Source organism: Apteryx mantelli, chromosome 17 (assembly GCF_036417845.1).
Source record: "Apteryx mantelli isolate bAptMan1 chromosome 17, bAptMan1.hap1, whole genome shotgun sequence".
Lineage (NCBI taxonomy): Eukaryota > Metazoa > Chordata > Aves > Apterygiformes > Apterygidae > Apteryx > Apteryx mantelli.
The window spans coordinates 11,034,157-11,059,751 of NC_089994.1; the positions used below are offsets into that span (position 1 = coordinate 11,034,157).

Sequence of the window (25,595 nt, forward strand, 5' to 3'; positions counted from 1 at the left end):
TCCGCGGCAAGGGACGGCGACCCCTCTCGTTCGGCCACACATCTCCGAAGGGCTTGAGAAAATATCCCCCAGGTTAAACTTCAAACCACCATTTGGATTTTTTTTCCCCATTATGTTCGGAAGCGGTAGCCTGTAATTTGGGCCTGGTGCAGACATCCCTGGCTCCCTGCTATTTCTTCAGTTTCGTATAATAGAGCACGTTGCTAGGAACGGCATCTCCGTGGCAGACCATGGACCGTGGCGGCGCGGCAGCGCGGTGGTGGGTAGGGGTGACGGCGTCTCGGGCGCCTGGCTCCCGCGGGCGGCCGTGAGGACTCACCCGGCCTGCGCTGCTCCGCCTGCCACGACTGCGCCTCTCAAGCCGACACCACCGCTTGCCTCCGTCCTCCGTCTTTCAGAGCTAATCCCTCGGCCATTAGCTCCGTGAGACTTGAGCCTAAGTGGTAAATTGGTTTGCCGAAGCCTCGTTTCTCTTTTTGGCCCGAGTTAGGCTCTCCCCAAAGCGAACTGCTCTTATAAACAGACATAAATGAAGCGTTAGGGGAAAGCTCTTCATCCCCATAACGCCGACGTGCGGGAAGCAGCTCCAGCCGCGGTGGGGCAGCGCCAGCCCAGAAGACATCGGCGTCCCAAATTGGAGAGCGACAGCCCAGGCTGCTCCAAGGAGCCCTCGGAGGCATCTGCGTCAACGCTTCTGAACTCGGGCTCACCGGCAGGTAACTCTGGATATGTAGGATACCTATAAAGGCTGGCAGGGAGACTTCCCATATGCTTGTTTTAGGTAGGCAAAAAACCCTTGTTTTCAAGCTAGGGTTCTACAGATCTCTTTGTCAAAAAATAGCTCTTTTTGCCATCTGAGGATTCATTACAGATGCAGCGATTGGCCTTTTCCTGCACCCCCGATCTCCTGGTTATTTGTCTATTGTACAGACCAGCCCCAACCCGGCTGCTCTTAACCGTGACCCGTTAACTGAAGACGGCGCACAACAAACCTCATTGCACCGAGCGCGGTGATGGATCACATCGGGTTTCAGGTGAAAGGTAATGGCAGGGCAAGCACTGGTATTCTTCCTTACTCTTTCTAGAGCACCTTGTCTAAAACAGGCTGCCCGAGGCAAGCAATGAACCTTGCAAATCCCATCCGCTTCCTCCCACGAGCACTCCCTGCCTTGCTAAATCCCACCCGTTGTCAATGGCTGAGGGGATCTCTTGGGAGAAGGCCAAAAGCAGAATAAAAATAGCAAAAATTGCATAGAATGAAAGCTTAACAGTGGTAGAAATGCATAAAAACCCAGAAAGCCCTTCTGTAACAGTTCTTTTGAACAGAAGAAGGCTCAGCTGGGGTAGCTTAAAGGAATAAGGCTGAATTAATTAGTTTCTGTGTTTAGGTAATAATACCATTAATCACATACCATTTCCTGAGCAGGCTGATACACGGCACTGTGTAATTCCATAGGAATCCCAGTGCAGCGCGCCGGTATTGATGGATCGTCCTCTGAAACCGCAAGAGCAATGCCTCTGCGTACAGTAAATGGCAGATCACTGATTTTCTTTTAATATTCCGACTGCCACCACATCGGTCACGACGGCCTCTTCCGGCACTGATTTAATGCTCACTTTTCACATCTTACGTGGACCAACCGTATGGTTCATATGGTCTTGAGGGGGGCACGGACAACCCCCTTCTTCACACCTGCCCGCCCCGGGAAGATGCAGTTCTGTGCTTTCCAAGGGAAGGGAAGGAGGGAGGCAGGGAGGGAGGGAGGCTCGTGCATTCGGGTCGGTGTTGGGGTGGTGTCAAGCAGGACGGGCTGCTGGGCGACGCTCCCGGGAGAGAATTACAATCCCCCGGAGCCAGCATTACTTTATGTCGAGACCAACATATTTTTCACTTCCACCATGTGTTACACGTTCCTCCGATTTCAGCCGGCAGAACAGGTGCTGATTTTTAACGCCTATTTTGTTTTAAGCCTCCTTTCATCACATTAAGGACCCTGCTATTTTATTTCATTTTATTTTTTTATGCTCGGTAATTTAGTCACACACAAACTTAAAAACAGAAGCTGTGACATGCTGTTAAAACGCAGCCGCCCCCCAGGGAGGGAGGGAGGGAGGGAGGGGGCTCGCGACACCTCCAGGTCCCCTGCGGACGCCCGCTCCCAGCCTGCACGCAAAAGCTGGGAAGCGAGGGAAAGGGCAGCCGGAGGACGGCGCTTTGGGCCGCGCCTGCCCTGCGCTGCGCCGGCAGCACAGCTCCTTCGGGCGAGCCGTTGCACGGAGCCGCTGCTCCCTTCTGCGTCCGTGCGTCCGTGCGCCCTCGCGCCGGCGCCCCGAAACCCGCGGCCCAGCGCGGCCCCCTCCGAGCCGCCGTCGATAAACCATTAGCCTCCGAGTCAACAGGGCTGGCTGCGACACACAAACACTCAACTACCTTTTTCATCCAAAATCAATGTTGTATTTATCTTCATTGATCTACAAGGAAACTGAATGTTTAAAATTACAGGGGGTGCAGGGGGGAGGACGGGGAGGGGGGGGAAACAAGAGTTACAGAGCCAAGAAAATAGTAGCGGATGGCTGAATTAACTAGAGAGAAAAAGCCCAGGATATATAAAACATGGACACTGAAAAATAAAATAAGGGAGGGGGGATGGTACAGCAAGTAAAACATGGCAAAATTTACATATGGATGAAAAGTAAAATTGGAAATAAAAAATAAATCATGCCAAAAAGCAGTTCAAGGCAGAACCACACTGAAACAAACATTTGCTTATGGTCTTCATGTACTATAGATAATATATCAGAATTTCTTTTTTTTTTAATCAACCATTAGACTTTTTTTTTGCACTCCTAAAATTCTACTTTGTCTTGTATACAGATTCCAATAAGAACACTGCACAATTAGCACAAGGGGTCCACGGAAAATTGTCCTTGCTTGCCAGCGATCCTGCCCACAACACAAAAAAAGAGAAAAAAAAAGGAAAAAAAATAAGGAAAGGGTCTGCCGCATGGTACTGTGCCAGTTCCATCTGCTTTTGCCAGCTTGAAAAGTAGGAAACCAAAATTCCCTTCCAGGAGCGTGTCTCTCTTTCCTTGACGAACTGTCCCTTGTGTTGTACAAAAAAATTCAGTCTTTTTTTTTTTTTGTTAAACACAAGCATCCTTCTTCCTGTTCACATGCCACTTCCATTCTGTCTCCATCGTTGCGAGTTGGTTGTTTTGGGTTGTGTTTTTTTTTTTAAAAACCTTCCTCCCCCCAACATCCACTAAGACCTGCCTCCGAGTTCTTGCATAGTTGAAGTATATATGCCGTACTTAGCTTTCTGAGTGTGAATTTCTGACTGTGACGAGAGTATGAGTTGTAACCATGTTAACAAATAACCAGAGTGGTTCTAGAAACCATTTTTATAAAGTCTACCTATGTTAAGAATTTAATATTGGTGTACATTTATATTAACAGAATATTTACAGTTTGTTTTCTTTGTTTTTTTTGTTTAAAACAAGAAGTCAAAAAAAATTCCTCTTAAATTTCTGCATAATATAATAAGGCAAAAAACAAACAGTTTTGTACATTATTATTATTATTAATATTTTAATATATATCTGTAACTTCGGTTCCAAAGTACCAAGGTAAGTGATCAATTGGCCTCAGAAGGGAACCTCACAGTGGACTGTAAAACTACAGTATTTCCATAAATAATACTTTTAAGAAACCCTGGGTATTTTTTCTTAAGGATCTGAGGCCTTTAAAATGCAAATTTAACTAAAAACAAAAGCAAAATTTCTTCTTTTTTAAGTGAATAAAGAGCACAAAATTAAAAAAAATACAAATCCATTAAAAATGTTTCTCACATTTGGGAAAAAATGTACAAACTTGATATTTTTAACTCATTTTTTTTTTTAGCACAGAAACAAAAAACAAAACCAAAAATCAATACCTATATATTAAATTCCCATTCTCAGCAACCTTCTTGTTGGAAAGTCTGCATCCCCGACCCCATTATTTATGGAAATGTGCTTAACTTCTACAAATTTTACATTAAAAAAAAAAGTTTACAGCAGTGCATTTTGTAAAAGGTTTGTTTTTTGTTTTTTTTTTCCTGTTTGTTTTTTTTTGTTTGTTTGTTTTATGTACAGGCGAGTTTAAAATTCAATGTTGGGGACTATCGTGCCTCTACTTCTTTGGGGTTCCTAGAGGGGGAATAGTCCCTGGACTCTGAGTTTGTGAGTGGAGTAGTCCTGCGTGGGGAGGCAGGTCTGGTGCTGCTCGCTGGTACAAGAGGCGGTGGGGCGCTCAGCGCTGCGGTTGGTGGGTTCCTGTTTAAAATCCCATTGTGCATGGCAGTGGATGGACTCAGTCTGGGGTAATGCATCCCGCTTAAATGAGGCATGAAGGATGGCACGTGTGCCAGGTGACTTTCGATAGGGGACGAGTGCAAGTGGTGCATTCTGGCACGCTCAAGTTCTTCCCGTAAGTGCAAGCGCTCTCTTTCCTCCACTTGCCGCAACCGCTCCTGCTCTCGGCGGGCTTCAAGAAGGTTTTCATGGTTATAGTCGTGTGGCTCCCTGTCTCTATAAGAACGCTCATGGTCGTAAAATCCAGAGGTGGTAGGGAACCTGTGGATAGGATCCGTCCGGAGCTGGAAGTCCATCCGACGGTGCAGGTCTAAGTTCCGGTAGGCATCTCGCAATGGGTCCCTCATAGGGTCCCAAGAAAATCCAGGGTGTGGCAGCCTCTCTCTTCCTGACAAAGGATTCATGCCTATGAGCGGGGTCATCATTCTGCTGCGGTCCAGCACATTCATGTTGTTCATCTGGTGAACACTGCCCATGGAGATAGGCATAGAGGCAGCCATCGAGTGAGGCAATGATAATCCATGCAAAGTAGGTGGTGGGGGATGCTCCACTGATCGGGAGTGCTGGGAAGGTTCAGATCCTACCACCAGTACATCACTGTCTTCCTTCCTCTCCTCTTTGACTTTGATGTCATTCTTAATCTTCTGGAGGTCACTGGGAAGCTCTGTCTTTCTCTCCATTTCCTTGCTCATTAGATTGGTAAGCTTCAAGCTCTCACTTAGTGCAGGTTTGCTGTATGGGGATACAGACTGGATTACTGGCTTTGTGTTGTCCTCAGAGGGTCTCTTATCATGGCTTGGAGTTTCCTTCACTGGGGAACGGCTCTCTTTAATCTTGTGTTCTGCTATAGGTGGCTCTCTCAGCCGGTCAGGGTGCTCTCTCTCTGGTTCTTTGGACCTTTCCCTTTCACCAAGGCTGACCTGCCTGATGGGATCGCTGGAAGTTTGGCTGTTGCTGCGGATGAGATTGCTTATCTGATGCGTCACTGGAGCTGATGCCGGTGAGGATCTGTTTGAATGTCTGTTTTTATCCATGAGGTCTCTGTATAAAGACAGAAAATACCTTCTTGTTTGGTGTGAATAAACATGCATGCAATGCTGGATATGCAGAACAGAGACTGCTCTGAAAATGATTTGAAAAGCTCTGCTAGCATCAGCTATAGCTGTGGTAGTACACTAAAGAAATGCCCTACCTGCTTTTAAGGTTCTGAAAAAATGTTAAATGTCCACAAGATGGGGAATAAATTGGGGACGCACATGAAAGAACAGTACATTCTCACCTCTGGAGAAAGATCAGCTCACTGAGAAACATAGGGCAAGGGGGAGAGTTCAAAAAAGATGATTTCGGGGTATTTAATATACATCTATTCTGCTGCCAATGATTTTCTTGGCTATAACATTCTCAACCCAGGCTTCTTTCCTAAAGCAGATTTCAGTTACACTGCCTGTGTGTGACATGGATCCAGGAACACAAATCAGAGTGGTTCTGGAAGCTGACAGAAATGTATGCAGGCCTTTCATGAGACAGCCTCATCGCCTGCAAGCAGCCATAACATAATGCTTATTTTCCTACGCAGCTGCAGGAGAGTTTGTTATGGTCAGTTTTGGCAGTTAAGCTAGATGCGTAAGGAAGAAAATCCCCAGACAGGCCATGAAGCTGACTGATTGGTTTTTGTTTCAAGAGGGCCTGCTATGAGGAACAAGGGATTTGATGACAATGTCCATTGTTTAAAATGAGAGGCATGAAAATGGGGTCTGAGTTTCTAACTGCACCTCTCTATCTGTGGGCAAGTCGATTAGTCTCAGCTACTCCCACCTCTTTCAGAGGGGAATAAATAATGCTCACCCTTTAAAAGCATGTTGCAAGCTCTTAAGTTAGAGATACTTTAAATGCAAAGTACGATGGCGTGATTGAGAGAATTGCATTATACAGCTGAGAAACCCTCAAGTTTTATGCTGGGTTTCTTTTCGTGAGCCAAAACACCACAGTTCTGAAAACCAGAAGTGTTTTGGGGAGTTTTGTGAGTATTCATCCCTTACAATTACATTTAGTAACCCAGAGTTCTCCCACAGTGGGAGTTCTGATCATTGGTCAAGGATGTAGTTTGTTAAAACCAGGTCTAAATAGGGATGCTGGGGACAGTTTAAGCTGAATTAATAGATATGTAATAGAGATGTTAACCCCTGTGTGAACACTCTTGAGAGTGAAGTAACCTAGGTTTGCAAATGAATTAAGCTATAGCCAACAAGGGAACTTCCTATCCAAATGACTATCCATACAAAGGTGTCATACAATTTAACATTTAGAGGAAGATAATTTTCAGCCTATTGCTTCTATGTATTATTGTTTACAGGCACTGCCTAAATAGCTCATTAGAAACATTCTAGGCAAACTATGAAATCCCCATCACTAGTCAAACACACACATCTAAGTCGTGCAGGCTGTTACTGCCTACAAAGAAGTACCCTGTTGGAGGCAACCAGACTCTGAAATATAAAGGGCTTTACAGCTTGAAAATCATATAGCTGGAAGCTAATGAAACACCTATAGCCCAGGTGATACAGTTCTGCCATCATTAATGAGGGCTTTTCTGCACTAAAATTTTTGAAATCAAGTTCATCAATGGATTCAGGCACAATGATCCAGACAGAGGCATTTGCATTTTTACCTCATTATTGTCCAGCTAACATTTGAATTCATCAGTGTATCTGTATGTTAATGGGAAAGGTGACTGTCTGTAAAGGACCTGTCACAATACCACCTTCACAATTTCAGGATATACGGCACTCCTGAAGGAGGCTGCTGAGAACATTCAAGCATACCCTGAAAACTTAGCGACATGTTCATTTCCTTGGCCTGGTGCTTTTTATCAGCTTATTAGCAGGGACTGAAGCACTGGCTTACGTTATTTCCAGACAGGACAAATTCTAAAAGGCAAAGAGGTTTGTTTTTGTCACTAAACTTGTGCTTATTTGAGGGACGTGCATACCTGCTACTTCAAAGAGAAACAGTGCTTTTCTTTAAAGATGATTTTAATATCAGAACTGAGGGTGAAAGAAAAGTTGGAGAATATACAGAGAAAAAAGAGGGCTAGGAGAAACTGCTCAAAGCACATGCCACCACTTACCGCTCTTTGTCTCTGTCATCTTTACTCAGAGAAAGATCCCTCTTCTCAGGCTCGCGCTCCCGCTCTCTGTCTCTGTCGTGGTTTGTCACTGAGGAGCTTCGCTCCGAATCTGTTGGCTTGGGCCACTGTGGTGGTGTTGGGAAGGATGGTGGGGTCCGATGAAGTCTATTCCATGGCTCATGGGGATTATTAAAATTCTGCAGGTTTGGGCCATCTTTGTGAGTAAAAATGTTGTTGTGAGCTAGAATAACGGGGGGAGGAGGAAGCATTAAAAATAATTCAACCCAAATAATTCCATTTAAATTTTGCACAATGCTAATTACAACCAGAACTGTCCTTTCAAGACTTTAATTTGGAGCTAATGGTGTGGGGGAGCTACTAGCAGGTGGACAGAGATACCTCCAACACTGGTTGAAAGATCCACCAGCTGTTTTTAAGACTACTCGCGGAGGAAGCTTTAACTACACATCTGAATAACTCAGAGATGACTAAAAATGCCCAGCTTCTCTTGTCCCCCCCACCCCAGCAAGGGTTCCACCACAAAAGCTGTACTCTTCCTCAGCTCCCCTCACTGGCAGAAACTTGTGCAGCTGAGCATTCAGGGATGTTTTTGCTAAAGAAATCAGACTATTTGGTGGTATGTATGTGTGTGTGTATAAAAACCAGAGCTTGGCTGTAGGATTTTTAGAACAGTCACTTGATTTTCCTCCATCAGTCTTCAACTGATTCCTGTTGCACCATGAGATGCAAAAGCATGCTCTCTTACTTGTGGCTCTCAAGCATGCCTTGCCTATGATTAATATGTTTTTAAAGTAAAATAATTTTAGACAGGTAATTTAAACTTCAGACAATGGTTACAGAGAAAGTCTACACAGTGATTTAGAAGAAGTATCAATAGCTGTTCCACTGTGCATCTTTGCTGTTGAAGGGTGTTACTTTACATGCCCATAGGGTAGCAGAGCGCAGCGAGTCTTGCAGCTCTAGCACCTCTAGGAACACACAAGGTAGCAATCTTCAGCAGTGAAGAGACACAAAGCACGGCTATTGATATGTGTAACATGCAGAAAAGCTCCCACCGCAGAGACCTGGAAATCTTAGGTGCAGTGTTTTCAGATAGGAGAATGGAGGTTAGGAAACAAACTTCTTTAAAAACTACCACCAGCTGCTGTAAATATTAGCATGTGGCTTTTCTGGAAGGGATGTTTGTCTGCAGTAACCCAGCCAGTACTTACTCAGAGCATGACTGCCTAATCCTCCAAAGGCATTGCTGCCTAAGTTCCCAAGGCCGCTGAAGGTGCTTGACCTGCTAAATGGATCTGGAAAGGCAAACAGGGATTTAGCAGGCATTTAGCCAAGAATGTTGGAGAATGAAACGCACCCCTCCCCTTCTTAACGGTCTGAATCCAAGTAGGATTAGGCCAGACTTTAAGCTGATCCTTCTCATTGCAAGGTTCTTTGCACAGAAAATTCCCAGCATGTTAAAATGGAGAAGGGATTCAGTGCTCACTCTGCAAACAGGTGCTGTAATAAACTTTTGTATGCCAGTCAGAGGGGAGCTAGAAATTAAGGTCTAATAGCTGAAATTAGGGTGGCTGCTGCTGAACTCTCTTTCCTTATCAGTAGCAGCAATAGTAGAAGCATTGCAACTGCCTTGAAAGAACCACCTCAGCAGGGTCCTTGGTCAGCGTATTGAGGGAACACATCGTTTCACTGTTGTTTCTGTATACAACTTTCTGCCCTCTGCGTAATGGTGGGAAGACAGTCCTAAGGTAATTGCTACGGACATCCATCCTGACACCGGCTAGCCTTGTGGGCCTGTTTGTGCTGAAATCTTCTCCCATAATAGCTTATGGTGGAGGAAATGATAGTGTAGTCTTAGGTATTACAAGGAGATGGGAGGTTTGTATCCTTTGAGGAAGAAGATGAATCTTAGCCTTCCTACTCAAACAACCAACTACTTGGCTACTGATACCTGTCTTATAAAAAGTCCTGCTTTTTTTTTTTCTTAGAGGCACCATCATCAGAGGAGGTTCCACTCTGAGCAGATATAGCCTGACTCACATCTCTGCACTGCAGAGATGGTTATGGGTTAAAATATACCAGTATACTCAGTCTTTTTCCTACCAGTGATCAATGAACAACTTCCCATTCTGCTGACTTTTTGACTGTCCCTTTAAAATCTTTAACTTGCCATGTAAGCAACAGGAGGTGAGGCACTCTCTGCTTCCTCACAGATATCCTTATATTGAAAATATCAAGGCAAATAATACAAATAACTTGGATTTTTAAGCAAACAGCTATTTGCTTATTTATTTATTTTTAAATAGCTGTCCTTGCCTCTCCACTTTGGTATTAGGTAGTTGAGTGACTCTGTAGATATACAGTTAATTTTGACTGAATGTTCAGGAATTGATGTAAACATGGGCACTTGCAACAGAAAAAAAGTCTACTAGGTCACGTGGCATGTTCCATTTACTGATTGGATGAGTGTTACTAAAACATTAATCAACAGAGCTTGAACTTTAATTGGCAATGAGCTGCTTGTGAGCTTTGAGAATGAGGAAATTTGAGAAAATCAGGCTCTACTTACTGCCAATTAGGAAACAGAAAGACAGGCAAAATGTGCAGAACAGCTATTTGCCAGGAACTGTTCACTGAAGTTAAATAAAGAACCTAGCCAAGAACTTACATAGGTAGAAAATGGTATGGGAGGAGCCCAGCTTAAACCACGGTACCTTTGAAATTTCCACTGTTTCCCTGAGCACATTCAGCAGCACAGAAGGGCTCTACAGCTAAGATTTCTGCCCGTGTGCAGTCTCCCACTGGTGATGGACTTGCCCGTTCTGCATCACCCTCTTTCCTGGCAGCAGAGGAGTGTCCTAATCCTGCTGCCTCCCCTTGGGAGGTGGAGATCAGCGGGTGTGCTGGGGAAGGTGGTGTGGGTGGGAGGACTTCCTAGTTAGCTTCTGGTTCCTGAGACAGTTTAAGCCTTCCCTCTGCTAGAGCTAGAGTGCCTCAGGCAGAACCGAGCCAGAGAGCCAGGAAGGGATCAGAGGTAAAAAGGTGAAGGCAGGGTTTACTTACACTTACCTGCCAAGTGGTTAGTAGGCAGGAAACTGCTGTGATGAGGTGAAGGACCAAAGGGGGTGGTGGCTGGATGTGTCGCACCTGTGAGAACAAGGTCCCTTGTTAGTTCAGTGGCAGGTAACTGGTTGCATACACAAAGGTCCTGACCAGCAAATTCAAGAACTGGACACAAAGGCACAGGACAGATTTAAGCATAGCACAGGTGGGGGAAAACCGCAAACACCAGCTCAGTGAGCTACAGGTAGAAATTCTCTAAGTGCTCTTTAGAGGAGTTTGACCAGGCTAGGAGGCAGGAGACCTCGTGCTGAATGTTGCCACTCACCTGTAATAACGGGGAAGTTAATCTCTTTGTTTGGCGTTATCATTCATTACTCTGTGTTTACATGAAAAAGGGTCACTCTAGGTCATGGGCCCAGACAGAAGGTGCTCTGAAGTGACTGATTAGTCTATATGAAAAAGCAGTTAATGACAGGCACACAGGGAGCATCAATCATGCCTCTCCCATGAGATCTCCATCTACACTCTCACATCTGTCTCTGCATCCACAGACTCCCTTGCATTTTTTTTACTTCTTTCCTAGACATTGCTCATTGCCAAGGTACCATGCTACCTTGTGGGGAAGGAACATTACTGCTTAGCACACTGAAGTGCATTAGGTTGACACAAGGGGAAAGAATGGGCTGAAACAAGCTACTCTGTCCTGTATTTCAGGGTTGACCAGGTTCATGCTCAGATGGGCTTCAGAAGGAAAAACCAACGCAGAAAATGGGAGTCTTGTTTCCCCTGGGGGTAGACACACACCGAACTGAATGGGCTTGCAACCGCATCATAGGAAAAGCACTAGTGTCACCTGTGCAGGGATACATGGGATTCAGAGGAAGACTGACTCACGCAGATCTTGCAAATGAGAGTGTGGCTGAGGAATCTAGCTGGGGTTGGGTCTGGCACAGCACACTAAGATCAGTCCAGACATTTTCAGGAAACACCTGAAGTCGAGTTTTGAAGATCTATGTTTTGGATGTATGCAGCAAAATGTTTCTGCGGCTCCAGCATTACGCTGACTAGACAGACTGCAAATGTCTGGAATGCAAACGTCCTTTTGGGGCCTTCTCCATGCTAATGTTTCTGCTGCTGCAGACAAAGCAGAATTAACAACAACCGTAACTTTTGGATGCTGCCTGAATGTAACTGCAACTTCTGGTTCCCTTGCAGAAAGCAAGACCTGCCACACATATGCATTAACTGTCCCATTTTGTTAGAAACTAGTAATACCAGGCAATGACAGAGGCAGCACTTTCCTGAGGACAGGCTAAGTCATGCGCAAAATAGACCAACACCTAAATAAAGCTTTTGGATGTCACATTTCAGTGCTCTTTTCCTCGCATACTTTAAAAATGTATTTTGTTGGTAAGAAGTTAACCTCCCTTACGACAGGGAGGTTATATACGAGGGAGGCTCTGGCAAAAAGCAGCAGCCATGCTGGGCATGAACAAGGGCTGGCTTAACCAATCACTGCTTTCCCAAGTGACAACTTTTTCTTCTAGTATAAGAGGATTATTGTCCTTTTCCTCCCCACATGGTGCTCAAGCTCTCCAGTCGCCTTCCCCACAAGGATTTCTGCCTCTCCTGGTTTGTGGCCCACTCAAACGCCTCCCACCAGTGGTGAGTTCCTGCCCCCGGCTCCAGTCCCACTCGCTGTTCCCACTCGTCTTGCGGGAGCTTCTGGCCCCCCAGCTGGGCTCACTGTGGAGGCAGCTGCTTCTGTGGCCAGGATTTGTGGGGGAAGGAAATGTTTCCCCCTTCAAGTCCACACGTGGCTCTGTTTGCAAGGCAAAATCATCAGCCCTAGCACAAGTAGGATACCTGAGAGATGCAGCACTATGAAAGGTCACAGCGAAAGCAGAGGGAACAGAGGGAAGAAATCACTGCACACAGGAGGAAGTGCAGCCCAAACACAGCTCGTTCCCGCCTCTTTGCGATGAGTGGGCTTTTGCCCAAGCCGGGGTTGGTGCTGGTCGGCCCTGGCCTGGCCCTGCCTTGGAGACAGGGCCCAATAACAGAAGGTCACTGTAAAATGTCCTGATGTGTCCAGAACATGAGCAGACCATAAAGCCTGAGGGGGAGAGAGCTGCGAGTCCCTCACCAACTCGGGCACCACAAACCTAAGCAGGCAGAAAATGAGTTAAGGAAACTTAAGAGCAACTACAGCAATGAAACCTCAAGTAATCTATAAACATTCTGACTGCTCCAATGCTCCAAGACGGATGGAGACTGTCATCTTTCTAATCCTTTAAGATTTCAGAAGGTGTATAATGGATGGGAGATTTCTTCAAAGGAGATGGCTTACAAACTCAACTACACAGGCTGATAATAAAAAATCCTCCCGAGAAAGCCAGAAGCAGCATTGCAGGCTGTCAGGTAGTTATTAAATACAGCGTCTGCCAGGCAGCTCAACATCCGTCCTGAAGACAGGTGGCCCTAAGATAACTTATGTCTCCCACAGTAACTAGGCAATGCAGCAGAACCAATGATTCACATCAACTACATGCTTGTTCGATAAGGTGAAAAGAATGCCTCAGATATTGCAGAGCAGAAGATTTATTCATCTATATGTTACTGCTGCAATGTTTGTTCACTTTGATAGCACTCTTTACCTAGATTTACTGTGTGATGGCTCTTGTGATTAATATACTCAGAGACTAGTTGCTATAAGGATATCTATCTCCAGTGAAGGCAAAGTTTTCTATTAATTTGCCTTAACAAATCTATTCCATACTATCTCCCCTCTTGCTTTTACGAATGGAGAAGCAGACCATGCTTGCATTTTTAAAAGAGAAAAAATTCAAGATACCAACTGGACTGGTGCTTGACTCAACGGACTGTTTCTACCTCTTATGGTCAAACTCTGTCCAATACAGTCTTCAATAGTAAAACCACACGTGAAACAAGACTCTTGTAATGAGAACACAGGACAGACTGAAGACAGTGGAAGCAAACAGCCGCAATAAGTATGTTGGCCCCTACTATCAAAGTGCCTTTACAGATACAAAAATACAGGGCAGCATCCTACAATATACAAGTATTATCAGTACTGGTTATCTATGGTGGAAACTTCCGTCTGATGTTTAAGAATTTCCATCCAGAGATAAGGGCTGAAACACAGACTGGATCAATAGCGGAGGTCCTGAAGGCTATCTGATACCTGCACTTGAGTCTCAGATCTCACTGAGGTTTCAGCTTGATTCTAATCTGTCAGTTTTCTGTCAGGTTTGAGACAAAATTTGTAACACTTCTATCTAACCTCAATCATTTCAGCAGGGTTGAATCAGGGCTGAACATGACCATGTCTACAGTCTGACTTAGAATGAGAAAGTAATAATGCATCATAAAAGCAGAGTAAAGTTAGAAAAGAAAATGACATTAGCTGCCAATTAATTACAGACATAAGGAGCTAAATTCTATCATATCAATTGATATAGCTCATTCAGAAGGCTGCTTCAGCATCTTAAACACAGAAAGAAAATCTGGAAAAGTCTAGGAGGAAAGTTAAGCCTTGGGAACAGAACACAAACAACACTTGGTAGATCAGCACCAACACGAATAGAAGCAGTGACCTCCAAAACAAGAATGTCAAAGTTGCAGAGCCACCCACAACAGTGCAGTGAAACTTTGGTTGCATTTGGGTAATTATGTTAACTGTAATTATTTCTCCAATATATTAGAAAGCAATTGATCAATATAAATTATAGTTTTTTTTTTAATTCAATATGCCATTTTAAGCCTTAGAGATGTGGAACATAGCGGGATTTTACATTTAGAAAACATAGCTTTCACAAATACATTTTCTGTGATATTTGTCAACATTTGTCGACATTGTTATTTTACAAAAACCCACATTTTCAGAAAACAAACAGAAACGTGGTGAGTGGAGGAGCTGAGAAGAACAACTGGCAAATATAAAGGAAAGAAAGAAGCCGGTGCCATTTCCAATCCTGTGCAATGGAAACATTTTGAAGCTTTTTGTCAAAACTGCTTTATAAAATCACTCTATTGCCTATTAGCCAGGCACATAAAAACCAGCTGCACAGACACACTGCTGAGGATCAGTGACACTCAGAGGAATCTGCATTAGAGGCGGCAGACAGAGCATAGCCCAGTGGCTCATCTCTTTTAACAGCCCAGTTCAGATTAGTCCCTAGTGTTTCCACATCCCTGTGTAGCAATCTTGCCTGCTTCAATTACATAGCTGTAGAGACACACATTAAATACACTGACTGTTTTCTTTTCTGTGACAAATGATGATCCTCCCTTACCTGTGGTTGAAAACAGAGGCCTGGCGAGATCCTGTGGGTAATGGAAGCCTGGAAACACCCCGGGGGCAGGAGGTCTGCTGAACAGGTCGAGTTTACCACCTATCTCTAGCTTGTGGGGATCCAGCTGCATTTGCTGTCAAATGATACAAAAGCAATCTCATTATACGTGTCCTTTTTTTATGGGAGAAAAAGAGAGGGAGTTCAGGGTCACTCCTGCTTAGTACTGCCAGGGAGAGTTAGTGAGAGTGACAGCAGTGTCTCTGCTCACGTACCACCGTCATGCTCTGACAGCATCTATAAGGCCACTTCACTCCACAGCCTCTCAGCTGCCTGCCTCATCCACACGAATAAGGCCTGAAGCGAGCTCGTGGCCCCTCGGCATACACGGCGGAGCATGCAACATGATACACTGAGCGCGCTGCACCCCCGGATCAGTCGGCAGCCTCAGCCTGACAAAAATATTCTGCAGGCTGAAAGCTGCCGACAGAAGCCTGGAGAGTTGGATGATGGACTTGTCTGTTTTGCTGCTCCAGTTTGGAAAGAGATTTTCCTAGGCTATGCCCTTCCTACAGCTAGTGTAGCTCAGTATGAAGACAGGGGAGAAGAATGAAGAAAACTGACTACAAGACTCCTCCAGAGGCTATTTTCACCCTGCCCCTAAAGAAGCCAGCGCAGTCAGACTGAGGAACTGCGCCTAAGTTGAAGACATACAAGTCTCTCAATAAGTATACAGCTTAAAGATGATATGTTTGCTTACTAAAAAAAGGGACATACACTAATTATAGTGCACCTACTTAAACAATAAATGTTCTTTATTAATGGGACAAAAAATTATAGCAGGAGTTCTGAAAAAAAAAATCACTACGGAAGTCATGTTATCTGCTATTCTGCCTAGCACAGGGAGCCTCGAGCCTGGACTAGCACACAGGGTCCCTACATCTTATTACTTCTTGCGTTTTAAATCCCCTCCCTCTGCCCCCCCCATCACCATTGCAATGCAGCAAACCCAACAACCTCTGACACAATAACTATCATTCTACTCGCCTGCTCTATGTTTTGTAAAATGTTCTTCACCGTATCGGTCATTTCATTCTGAATAGGATAATACTCCATATTCCACAGGAGGTACTAGTACAGAAGGGAAATGACATTAAACATGTATGCTTTGTAAAAAAGCTGGATTTTGGGCAAAATTACCCTCCCCCTCCCTTTCTTCTTCTCTTCCTCTGGCTGTACACTTACTGCTCATTTTGCTACCCTTCAACCCAACTGCTTTGCCCTCAGATAAACTTTACAGTTGCTACAATAAATGCTAAAAGATTGAAAGTGTTAATCAATACAGGCAAGCTTCAGAATCACCACTAGTAACTGCTTTCTGCTCATTAGTCACTAAAATATAACCTGCAAGCCAAAAGACTTGGCTTTGTTCCATAAACTTACCTTTATCTTTTGCTGGTGATGGTAGATCTGCCAGGCAATCTGTACATGAACCGCACACCACTTCCCGGGTTTCTGTAATGGAAAACACAGGAATTCAGATTAACTGATATGTTAACAATCTACATCAGATAGACTGTTTCATTTCCCTTACTGTTGAACAGACAGTTAAGCAATGAGAACAGCTGACTACTAAAATGGCACAATATGTGATCAACTTTTTTTTTTTTTATACTGCAACTGATGATGTTTAAATTAAGAAGGAAACAAACAGGAAGAATGTGGGATGCGTGGTATCTTCCTCGTCTCATGGCGTCCTGAGATCCCTGCCTTGTTCTTTCTTATGTGGGCATCCCCAAACATCAATCAAAATAAATGGCAGCAAAGAATAGTATGATGTGCTTAAGAAAAAGCAACTTATGGTTAACAATTGTTTATGAAAAGAACCCTGTTCATTCATCTCTGCTGCACTGGGTCTGCAGGCTAGGTCACACATAGTTATTACGACTACCTGCATTTCGGGAAGAAAAGGGTATGGACAAGCAATCACCAGCATAAGCAGTGCCACAGCTGAGTTACTGTTCTTCAGCTGAGCTGTGGTACTGACTTTAAGGTGTTTTTGTGGCACATCAGAAGCACAAATAAAAAACATTGACCTAAGCCGCTGTGAATTTGATCACTTGTGAATGTCTGTCCATGCTCATAGTCATTTATTTCTGTGACCTTTGCTTCATACTGTGAACTATTAATGTACATAAATGGATGCAAGACAAGGTTGGGATTTAACCTGAATGTTATTAATCAGAAGCAGCTAAGAGTTAACTACGACATTTTGCTTTAAATAAAGGATGAACCTGAAATTTTCACTGGACATGTTAAATTTCAAAAACACATGAACAGTATTTGAAAAAAAAAAAAATATATATATATATGTATATATATAAAAATCCCCCACAAACCTTACTTACTCTTACTGGAGGCCTGTAAGGGTCTGACACCTATGGAAAAAGGAGAAATAAAACAATCAGTCTTTCTAAAACTAGCCAATATACAGAAAGGTGGGGAACTTCCTTCTTCTGAACAAGTAAAAGCATTTATAAAGCAATGTTCCAGAGAAGTCCCCTGTGACACAGGAAACCCAAAAGGCTTAAAGGAGGCTTAAAACTTCTCTTTCATTCCTTGCACTAAACTCAGCAGAATTTTATGATAAACAAAGCAGTTTCATGCCAGCAACTGAACAGTGCCAGTGCTTTTCTGAACCTCATAATCGTTCTGAAATGGAGTGCGTAAAATCTACTACCCTCCAAGCAGTGCTTAGGGGAAAGACCCTGAAGGGGTTTCCTGCCCCATTTCCCTTTAACTTTGTTTAAACAAGTCAGTCAAACCCCTTGTATTCACAAACCGGTGGAGGCTACTGTCGTCTCACCAGAAAAAGAAACTTGTGTCCTGACTGCACATTCAGAGTCCAGAAGGCCAGTTCTCTCATCACATGCCCTCCTTTTTTCTTATAAGCTGTCACTGTGCTTACTCTTAACTCCAGACAAGCTCAAAGAAAGGTTATATATTGTTGCCTACCCCTGGAGTCTTCTGCAGAAGGGTGTGGTGGACTGTGCCTGGTCTACCTGCTACATCAATAGGGTTTGAAGTCTGAAAGACAAGAACAGAGTGTGAGTAATACTGTCTAATACCAGTGGAACATTTAACATCTCTATCTGATGTTAATGGCATTAATTAGTCCATGTTTGTACTGTGCTTTGAACACGCATATTGCTACATTAGTGCTAAATGTTATCTCTTACTGACAGCCAACAGCATTTAACCACTGTGTCATCTATTATTATTTAGTAGCAGTAATAGAATTACAGCAGCACCTCTAAGCCCCAGCTGAAATCACAATCCCATTGTGCTAGGCAGTGTGTAAATGGATGGGAAGAGACAGTCCCTGCCTTCCAAAGCTTATTCTTCAGACAAAACAGGCAGAGAGTAGGAGAGGAAACAAGAGAAGTGGACTGATTCTCCCAATGTTTCAGGCAGCAGTTGGTACCAGAGTCAGCAACAGAACAACTCAGGTGTCCCCCTCCAATACTCCAACCATTGGACCGTGGCCCCTCTCTGACTGGGGCTAGGTAATACAAGAGTTAAAACAGCAACAGTCCATCTATTTGGTTTGACAAGGCACAATGAGAAACCTTAGAAGGTGCTTGTGGGTCTTTTATAGCTTTGCATTGTTTATCCCATCATTTTCCAGCAAGAATTAAACACCTCATTGAACGAATCCCTGATCCTCCCCCTCCTCCGGATCCCACCTGTTGCCCTGTTCTAGCTGATCCCCAAGAACTCGTTCATTTTCTCATTCTGGAATTCATCAGTCTCCCACTCCTGGTGCAATTGCACCTGGTGCCTCCAAACAGCGGAGTGCAAAGGGGTTAAACCTATTTCCCCCATTGATTATTTCACTTATATTTTAGGCCAAATTGCAACAGATTGCAAACAGTCACACTATGGGTATGGGGGAGAAGATTGGTTTTAATTTGTCTAAGGCTACATAACTTCCAGATTCATTAAAAGGAGCATTCTCATGTACGTGGGTAAGTCAACAACCTCCCCAGGCAGATCTGTGCTCTCAGGGCCTGACAGCTGAGGTATATATAAGGTGGCAAATAAGTTACAGCTATCATACAGACAAGACTTTTAAGATCACAACATGTTAATGGCATGGTGTCATCCTGTCCGTTTATCCCCCGGAGAAAGATGTAAATGCTTCCTCCGGCAAAGTAAACTGAATACTTCTGACCTTTTCAAGTTCTTCGCTTGTGAGAAATGGCCTTTGGGAAACTCACTGAGCAGTTTACCGTCAGCCTGGATTTATGTGCGGTGGATTTACACACACAGCTGTAGGCAACTGACACGGGAAGGGGAAAACAAAACCAAGACCTCTGCTTTGGAAGGCAAGAAGTGCAGGATTCAGCGTGCCAAAATCAAATCATCAGGTCTGTAGTGATTATGAAGGCTTTAGTCAAATGGCTTAGGAGGGAGAGAGAATGGAAAAATGGTGCAGTAATAAAGATTTGAGTGGCTTTGCCCAGCAGTTCAGCTCTGTCTCCTCTAAGAAACTGGAAAATAATGTGCCGAAGTGGCAGATCCATTTTTCAACCTATTCCTTTTTTTTTTTTGAATGTTAGATTCTATGTAAATACAGCACTGCCTAGAGCTGAAGTGATGTTAGTGATTAACCATGGTACCAGAGTGTGACCTTGTGATGTTTAACCTCAAACTAGCAACTGTTCTATATATGTATCATTAAAAATAAATTAAAAGCTAGTTTATTAGAGCACTTAGAACTGTTTAAAAATGTATAGAGTCTGTGATCGCTTTTTCTTGCTTGCTGTGTAACTGTTTCTCTTTGGTCTAATGGTTTTTTACAGTAAGATGGTATCTATAAAGCTCTGTAATGAAGATGGAAACCAGAAGAGCATGCTATCAGTATATCAGAAGTTCCTCATTAACAGGAGCCTTATAGCAAAACTGAGCCCTATTTCCATGCAAGCAAAATTTTGCCAGTTCCACCTTATTTGTGCAGCTCCTTTTCTTGTGAAGTAGAGCTGAGATCTTGACAACCTGGGGTCCACAGGGACCTCCTGGCATTCTTCACAAGAACAGCAACAATTAACATTGGCAGACAGACTCCATCAAGAAATATCTACACTCTGTCCCTTTTGCTCCCTCTGCTTACATGTAACTGTTATTCTTCCATGCCTGTATCCATTACATGCAGAATTCTTGTTGAAAAAAGCCCTTTTGAAGACTTTGCTATTTGCAATGTGTCTAGAAAATAAAAGTCTAAGGCATTTGATGGGCACTGAGGAAATACTCCAGGTTCCATTTAAAAAACGAAATTAAGTGGAAAGGTTGTATGAGGCCTTATTTTCAGCGGTCGCTAATTACTGACTTCCACTGACGTCAGTAGGACGGCTAGGTAAGTATACTCCGCAGCCCTATTCGGTGTGGTTACAGAAATGACCTTCCAAAGGCAAACAGAAAAGAACTGGATACAGCGCTGGTTCTTAAAGATTTCTAACACAGTAGCAGAGTTCTATGCAGATGCAGTTCGAAATGAGGAAACTTTAAAATCACGGCATGTAAGGAAGCCAAACATGTCACCTTACAAATGGAGTAAATGCTCCATTTTCAAACAAATGCTATATAATGTATCTATTGTGTTTGGATGGATTTAATACTTTTCACGTGTTTTAAATTATTTAATAAAATAAACATGTTGGGAGAAAAAAAATAGTGCACACTGCAGAATTCACTGAAAATGGAGGTTATCATGGCAACATTTCCAAATGCCAATCAGTGCTAGTTGTAACGATATGTTACAGTTGCAGTGCACCTTTCAAACACACTATCTCAAAGAAGCTTGCAGGCATTAATCAACCCTTATAAAACCCACTGCAGGATAATTTTATAGATGAGGAAGCTGAGGAACAGAAGATTTAAGCGACTTGCCCAAGGTCAGACAGTGTCGGAGCTGGGAATAAAAATTCAGCTCCTTCAAATTGCTCTACCCATGTAAAGCAGTCTCTCTCTATTGTTCCCACACTCGCACAGTCAATTTCTCATTTTTACTGGGAGTAAACATGGTGTATCTTTTGCAATCTCAGTCTATTAATTTATAACATGATTTGGGACTCATCCGTCTATATTAGTTGTAAATATTTCAATCAAATAATGTATTTGACTGTAGGCTTCTCCTCCAGTTTCAGCTGACCTCCCAAGTGAACCACTATGTCCTTTTCCAAGGAACAATCTCTAGTGCCAAGAGAAAATGTGCACTAGAGGGTTGGCTGCTTTGTGCAGAGGATGCTCACAGATCTGTGGGGTGATCGCTTCCAACCCTATGTTCCACTTCTGCTAGTTAAATCATGTGCTATAAAATCACCAGAGACACAACTCTGAATACAGTTTCTCTCCCAGCAAAAGAACAAAGCCTGCAGAAGAAGAAGTTTGTACCTTCGGTTGAAATGCTCCCTGAAGTGACCCAAAGGGACCTGAATGTGGAAGCATGGGTGGCATTCCAGGCATTGCTGGAGGATAGGTTGGAAAGAACTACAAAAGAAAGAGAGATGCTTATGTCACAGGACAACTTGAACAGTAATGGAGGTAGGTGCCAAGCTTGGCACATACAAAAATAGTACTGTGTCAAATGAGTGCCACAGTGAAAATAAACACTAAATTTGCTTTCAAAATTTTTAAGAGCAAAGCCAAAACTTGGAAAATGTGCTCATCTGATGAATTTTCTTGATAATGCATTTTTCTTGAAAATAACTAACCAAGTGTGCCTTTAGAATTTGTGGAACTATTGCGGGAAGCATAGAGCATTCACCATTCTTAGAGGAATTGGAATAATTTGGTTTTGCATTCATTTTTTGGTTAACTTTGCAGTTTTCTGCAGTAGTAAACAAATCAATCCTATTTTGAAATGTGACCTGCTTTCACTTTCAAAGCAAAAAAAGAACCACAAGATGCTGTATTACACACTAACTACAGGCAACATGCGCACCACCTCGTAGTTGTGTGGGCTGGGTTAAGTTTTGCTTAGGCCTCTCCTGAGCACATACAGCAGTTTTACAAGTCCCAGAACATACAGAGTTTTTGTGCTTTGGAGCAGTGGGGAGCACCAGGAAGAAACCACCAGTCTGACTTACTCCTGTGACCTGAGCAAAATCTTGTGAAAGAGCCATGCACTCCGGGCTGCTGCACTGTGAGAAGCACCAGCTGCAAAGATACTGCAGTGACCACTGACTTAGCAATTCCTGCGCATTCTCTGCCATCCCAGGCACAGCGATACAGAGCCGCAGCCGCAGCAAAAATGCAGTAGACGAAGATTGAAAAAAAACCCCCAAAGCCCAAAGAAAATTTTCTATCTTAAAAAAATAAATAAATCGAGACTGAAAAAGAGCTTTAGGAATGAACGAATCAAAACACTACCCAACAATTCAAAACAAGCAAAAGAAGTGCAAGCAGAACCAGTAACAAAGACACCACCTAGAAACGTAAGCACTCACGTTGGAATGTCGAAAGTAAGGGTTGTCTAATTTGGGAGCGTACTTGTCAAACTGGAAAGAAAAGAGAAAAAAAGGAAACAGGTGAGTTTGTTTTCTGTAGTACAGGACACAGCAGGCTTTCAACACAGACAAATAATCACGGCCCATCTGTACAGCATTTAACACAGCAGAACTGACTGATTATTCCGTACTTGTTCATGAGGGAGCTAACTGACTTCCCAGAGCTACCAGAGGTGGAAAGCTCGAGGCCCCCAGCTTGTTCTGGGTGCTACGGAGCCTCGCCGCAGGCTCCTCCAGCGCTGCGGGCTCCACGTAAAGCAGGTCCCTCACTACCCAGAGAGCTGCATGGGAACCGCAGCACTGGGAAACCCAGTTCAGCTCCAGATTGAGTTCTGCCTCTAAAGCACTCAACTAGATCACAGACTAGAAGGTGGGGAAAACCTTCCACAAGACCACAGTTTCTACCACGGGGCAATGAATACCTGCTCCCCATTTCCTGGGATCCTGGAAGAGGCAGAATATGTTTTGGAAGGGACTTAATGCCTTTAGATGCACAAATCTCTCTTCCAAAAGAGAGTGCTCCCTAGAGGAAAGTGACTGTTAACCTTTTCCTTTCAAGCATGGGGTTGTAACACCTTCGCACATGCATGTGAGCCCTACTTATTTTTATCACCGTTTGCCCTGTACTGCCTTGGAAGCAAAACCAAAGCATGTATACGCTGCGTTTTAGAACAATACGCACATTCTGCTGGGCAGGAAGGAGAGGGGAAGTGGGCAGGGAAAGGGAGTTCTAGGACCCCACCAAAAGCTGCTTGTTTGGCAAGTCAGCTGCTGTTCCACACCACTCTGTGCAGGAGAGTGGATTTGTAATTTCATTAATTACAGTTATTACTGGAGCCATGTCCCCTCCAGTGTAAATACCATAAATTACTGAACACATGCAGCTGTAAATTTCAACGCTCTTCTCTGGTGCTGGGATTAACAGACCTGATCTAGTGGAATATAAGACGACGTGAGCGGACTATAACAAAAGAGCCTTGCAATCTGTTTTTGCTATGACGGCGGCCATCAACAGGGCATGGGTGGGAGGGCAGGGAGCTCTTAGCGGGATCAGGTATCAGGATTCTTAAATAACACAGCGGGTTTCTGAGAAGAGCTTCAAGGTTGTTTTACACAGACCAAGAAAAGAGGGGAAGGTGTTTACACACAAGTACACTGAGCAAACACCTGGGGCTGAACTTTGGGTGAATGGCATTGCTTTGTTTTGCTGCTAAGCAGATTACGACCCAACAATGTCATCAGGCAATCAACAGTGGGAAAGAAAAGTGTTGAAATACTATTTTCCTTGAGTTCTTGGTAGTTCTTCCCAAATGCTGCTTTTGTTGTTACTCCCTGCTTTTGCTAGTCCTAGCAGAAAAGGACTGTTTTGACATTTTAGATACAGCGTGAAACTGAGACGGAAAAAAGCCGAATTTTGTTCTTTCAACCTAACAAAGTAATTGCCAGAAATGGGGAGAGAGCGCATTTTAAAGTACTGACAAAATCCATTTGCGCCAGATCTCTAACAATTTTCTAACAGCTGCAGCAAAGCCCCATTGTGTTACAAGCAACTTAAATGAAAAAACGCTACAGCTTATTACACGGCCAGGAGGATGTCTCCCTCAAGAAGAACCAGCCACGCACAAATTAGCGCTCGTTGATGTAATCAAATAATAAATGCCAAAATCAATATAGATTTGGGAATTAGGAGGGAGAGGGACAAAACTCTAATCAAACAGAACAGATGCTGTGTTACGGCGAGAGCTCCAAGTAAGCAAGTATTATATGCCCCAGAACAGACGAGTGGTGGTCCAGAAACCCACGGGGGGACTGCGTTTTGTACCGGAGGCCACCAATTTTGTGGTGCCCTTGTTTGTGTGGTTTGGTGTGTCGTGGCATTGAGCTGGTGTGGCTCTGAGGAAGGGGTGACTGAAATACACCGCAGGACACACAAAAAGGGGAACTAGAGGGGCTCAGGGGTCTCGTGGAGACGGTATCTGCTGCTCGGTAGCAGCGCAGGGGAACTCGGAGGCTGGGTGTGGTGGCTCTGGATGGAAAGGGGGTCCCTCAGGAGTGCAGGGTCTGTCTCTCCGGGGCCTTGTCGAAAGACAAGGATCGGGCGCCTGTCTGAAATGAAGAGGACTGCTTTTTGACAGAGTGGGTTAGGCTTTTTGACCAGAGATGCTCTACTTATCCTCACATTTTGGGCTGGGGTACGCACCATGGGAGGTGCAGAGGGCGGCATGAGCGGCGTCTGGGGCAAGCTGGATGGAAAAGGAGTGAATGTGTGCTGGTGGGTGTGTTGGTGCTGATGCGTGTGTTGGTGCTGGTGAAACTCCGCTCTCAGCAGCGGCACCGGGCCAAGTGAGGCAGCGGCCCGGTCCGAACTCTGAACCAAAAACCGGTTGTTCAGCTCTTGCCTGAGCAGTTCGTGATCTAGAGGAGAGAGAGAGAGAAAAAAAAAAGACACAGAGGCCCGTGGGCCCGTGAGTTCCACAAAGACGGAGGAGAAAGAGTCAATATTCACCTGGCATTCCCTGTTTCTGCAGGTCATGCTGTGGTGGTTTTCTACGTGAGGACTCATTGGTGGAGGTAAGAGAGATGCCTGTGACAAAGTACCAATCAGAATCCCCGAATGAGGCTGGCAATACATGATTGGTTGGTTGAATGATATCAACAGGCTGGTATCTAAAGGCAAGAGAGAACACCATGAGTCATCACAGCAGAAAACATCGCGGGGCGTCCGCCAGCCCCCGCGAGCGCCCCCCGCCCGCGCCCGCGCCCGCCGCCCCCCGCGCCCCGCTTCCCGGCCGTCGCCTCCGCCCCGGCCGGCCGCCCTCGCCGGAAGGGCGGGCGGCGGCGCCGTGACTCTGCCTCGTTCTGGCCTCGCGGGCCGGGCAGCCGGACTTTTCCCACGCTAGCACAAGGCTGAAAATGCCGGGAGCGCTCTAGAGGGCTAGTGGCTCACTCCAAAATAAGCGATACTGACCTGTTTCCGTGGAGGTTTTGAAATTCAGAAGCGTATGTGTGCTGAAAATGTACTGTGAACCTAGCACGTACGTTACGCTTCAACTTTTATACACTTAAGAGACAAAATTTTGACAAGTTCTACAATGCAATGAGATAACAACGGATTTGGGTGGCTGGCAGCTCTACCTGCTCAGATGGCCA

At 44.4% G+C, this 25,595-nt stretch overlaps 1 protein-coding gene across 13 annotated transcripts in view; it reads right to left on the bottom strand.

The window, feature by feature from the left end:
• Positions 1-2,479: 2,479 nt before the first annotated feature.
• The window catches only part of FBRSL1 (fibrosin like 1), a 556,885-nt gene continuing 533,769 nt past the window's right edge, over positions 2,480-25,595 (bottom strand). The window contains exons 9-20 of one of the 13 annotated variants that reach the window (XM_067307140.1): positions 24,646-24,860; positions 22,386-22,436; positions 21,331-21,426; positions 17,893-17,964; positions 17,277-17,315; positions 16,321-16,392; positions 15,925-16,008; positions 14,881-15,013; positions 10,571-10,648; positions 8,713-8,796; positions 7,481-7,721; positions 2,480-5,394 (exon numbers count right to left, since the gene is read on the bottom strand). In XM_067307140.1, the coding sequence (XP_067163241.1) occupies positions 4,161-5,394; positions 7,481-7,721; positions 8,713-8,796; positions 10,571-10,648; positions 14,881-15,013; positions 15,925-16,008; positions 16,321-16,392; positions 17,277-17,315; positions 17,893-17,964; positions 21,331-21,426; positions 22,386-22,436; positions 24,646-24,860 (2,399 nt within the window). In that variant the 3' untranslated portion in view covers positions 2,480-4,160. Of the gene's footprint in view, positions 5,395-7,480; positions 7,722-8,712; positions 8,797-10,564; positions 10,649-14,880; positions 15,014-15,924; positions 16,009-16,320; positions 16,393-17,276; positions 17,316-17,892; positions 17,965-21,330; positions 21,427-22,385; positions 22,437-24,624; positions 25,113-25,595 lie in introns of all 13 variants that reach the window. The other 12 variants (XM_067307139.1, XM_067307138.1, XM_067307142.1 and 9 more) reach the window with 12 other exon arrangements.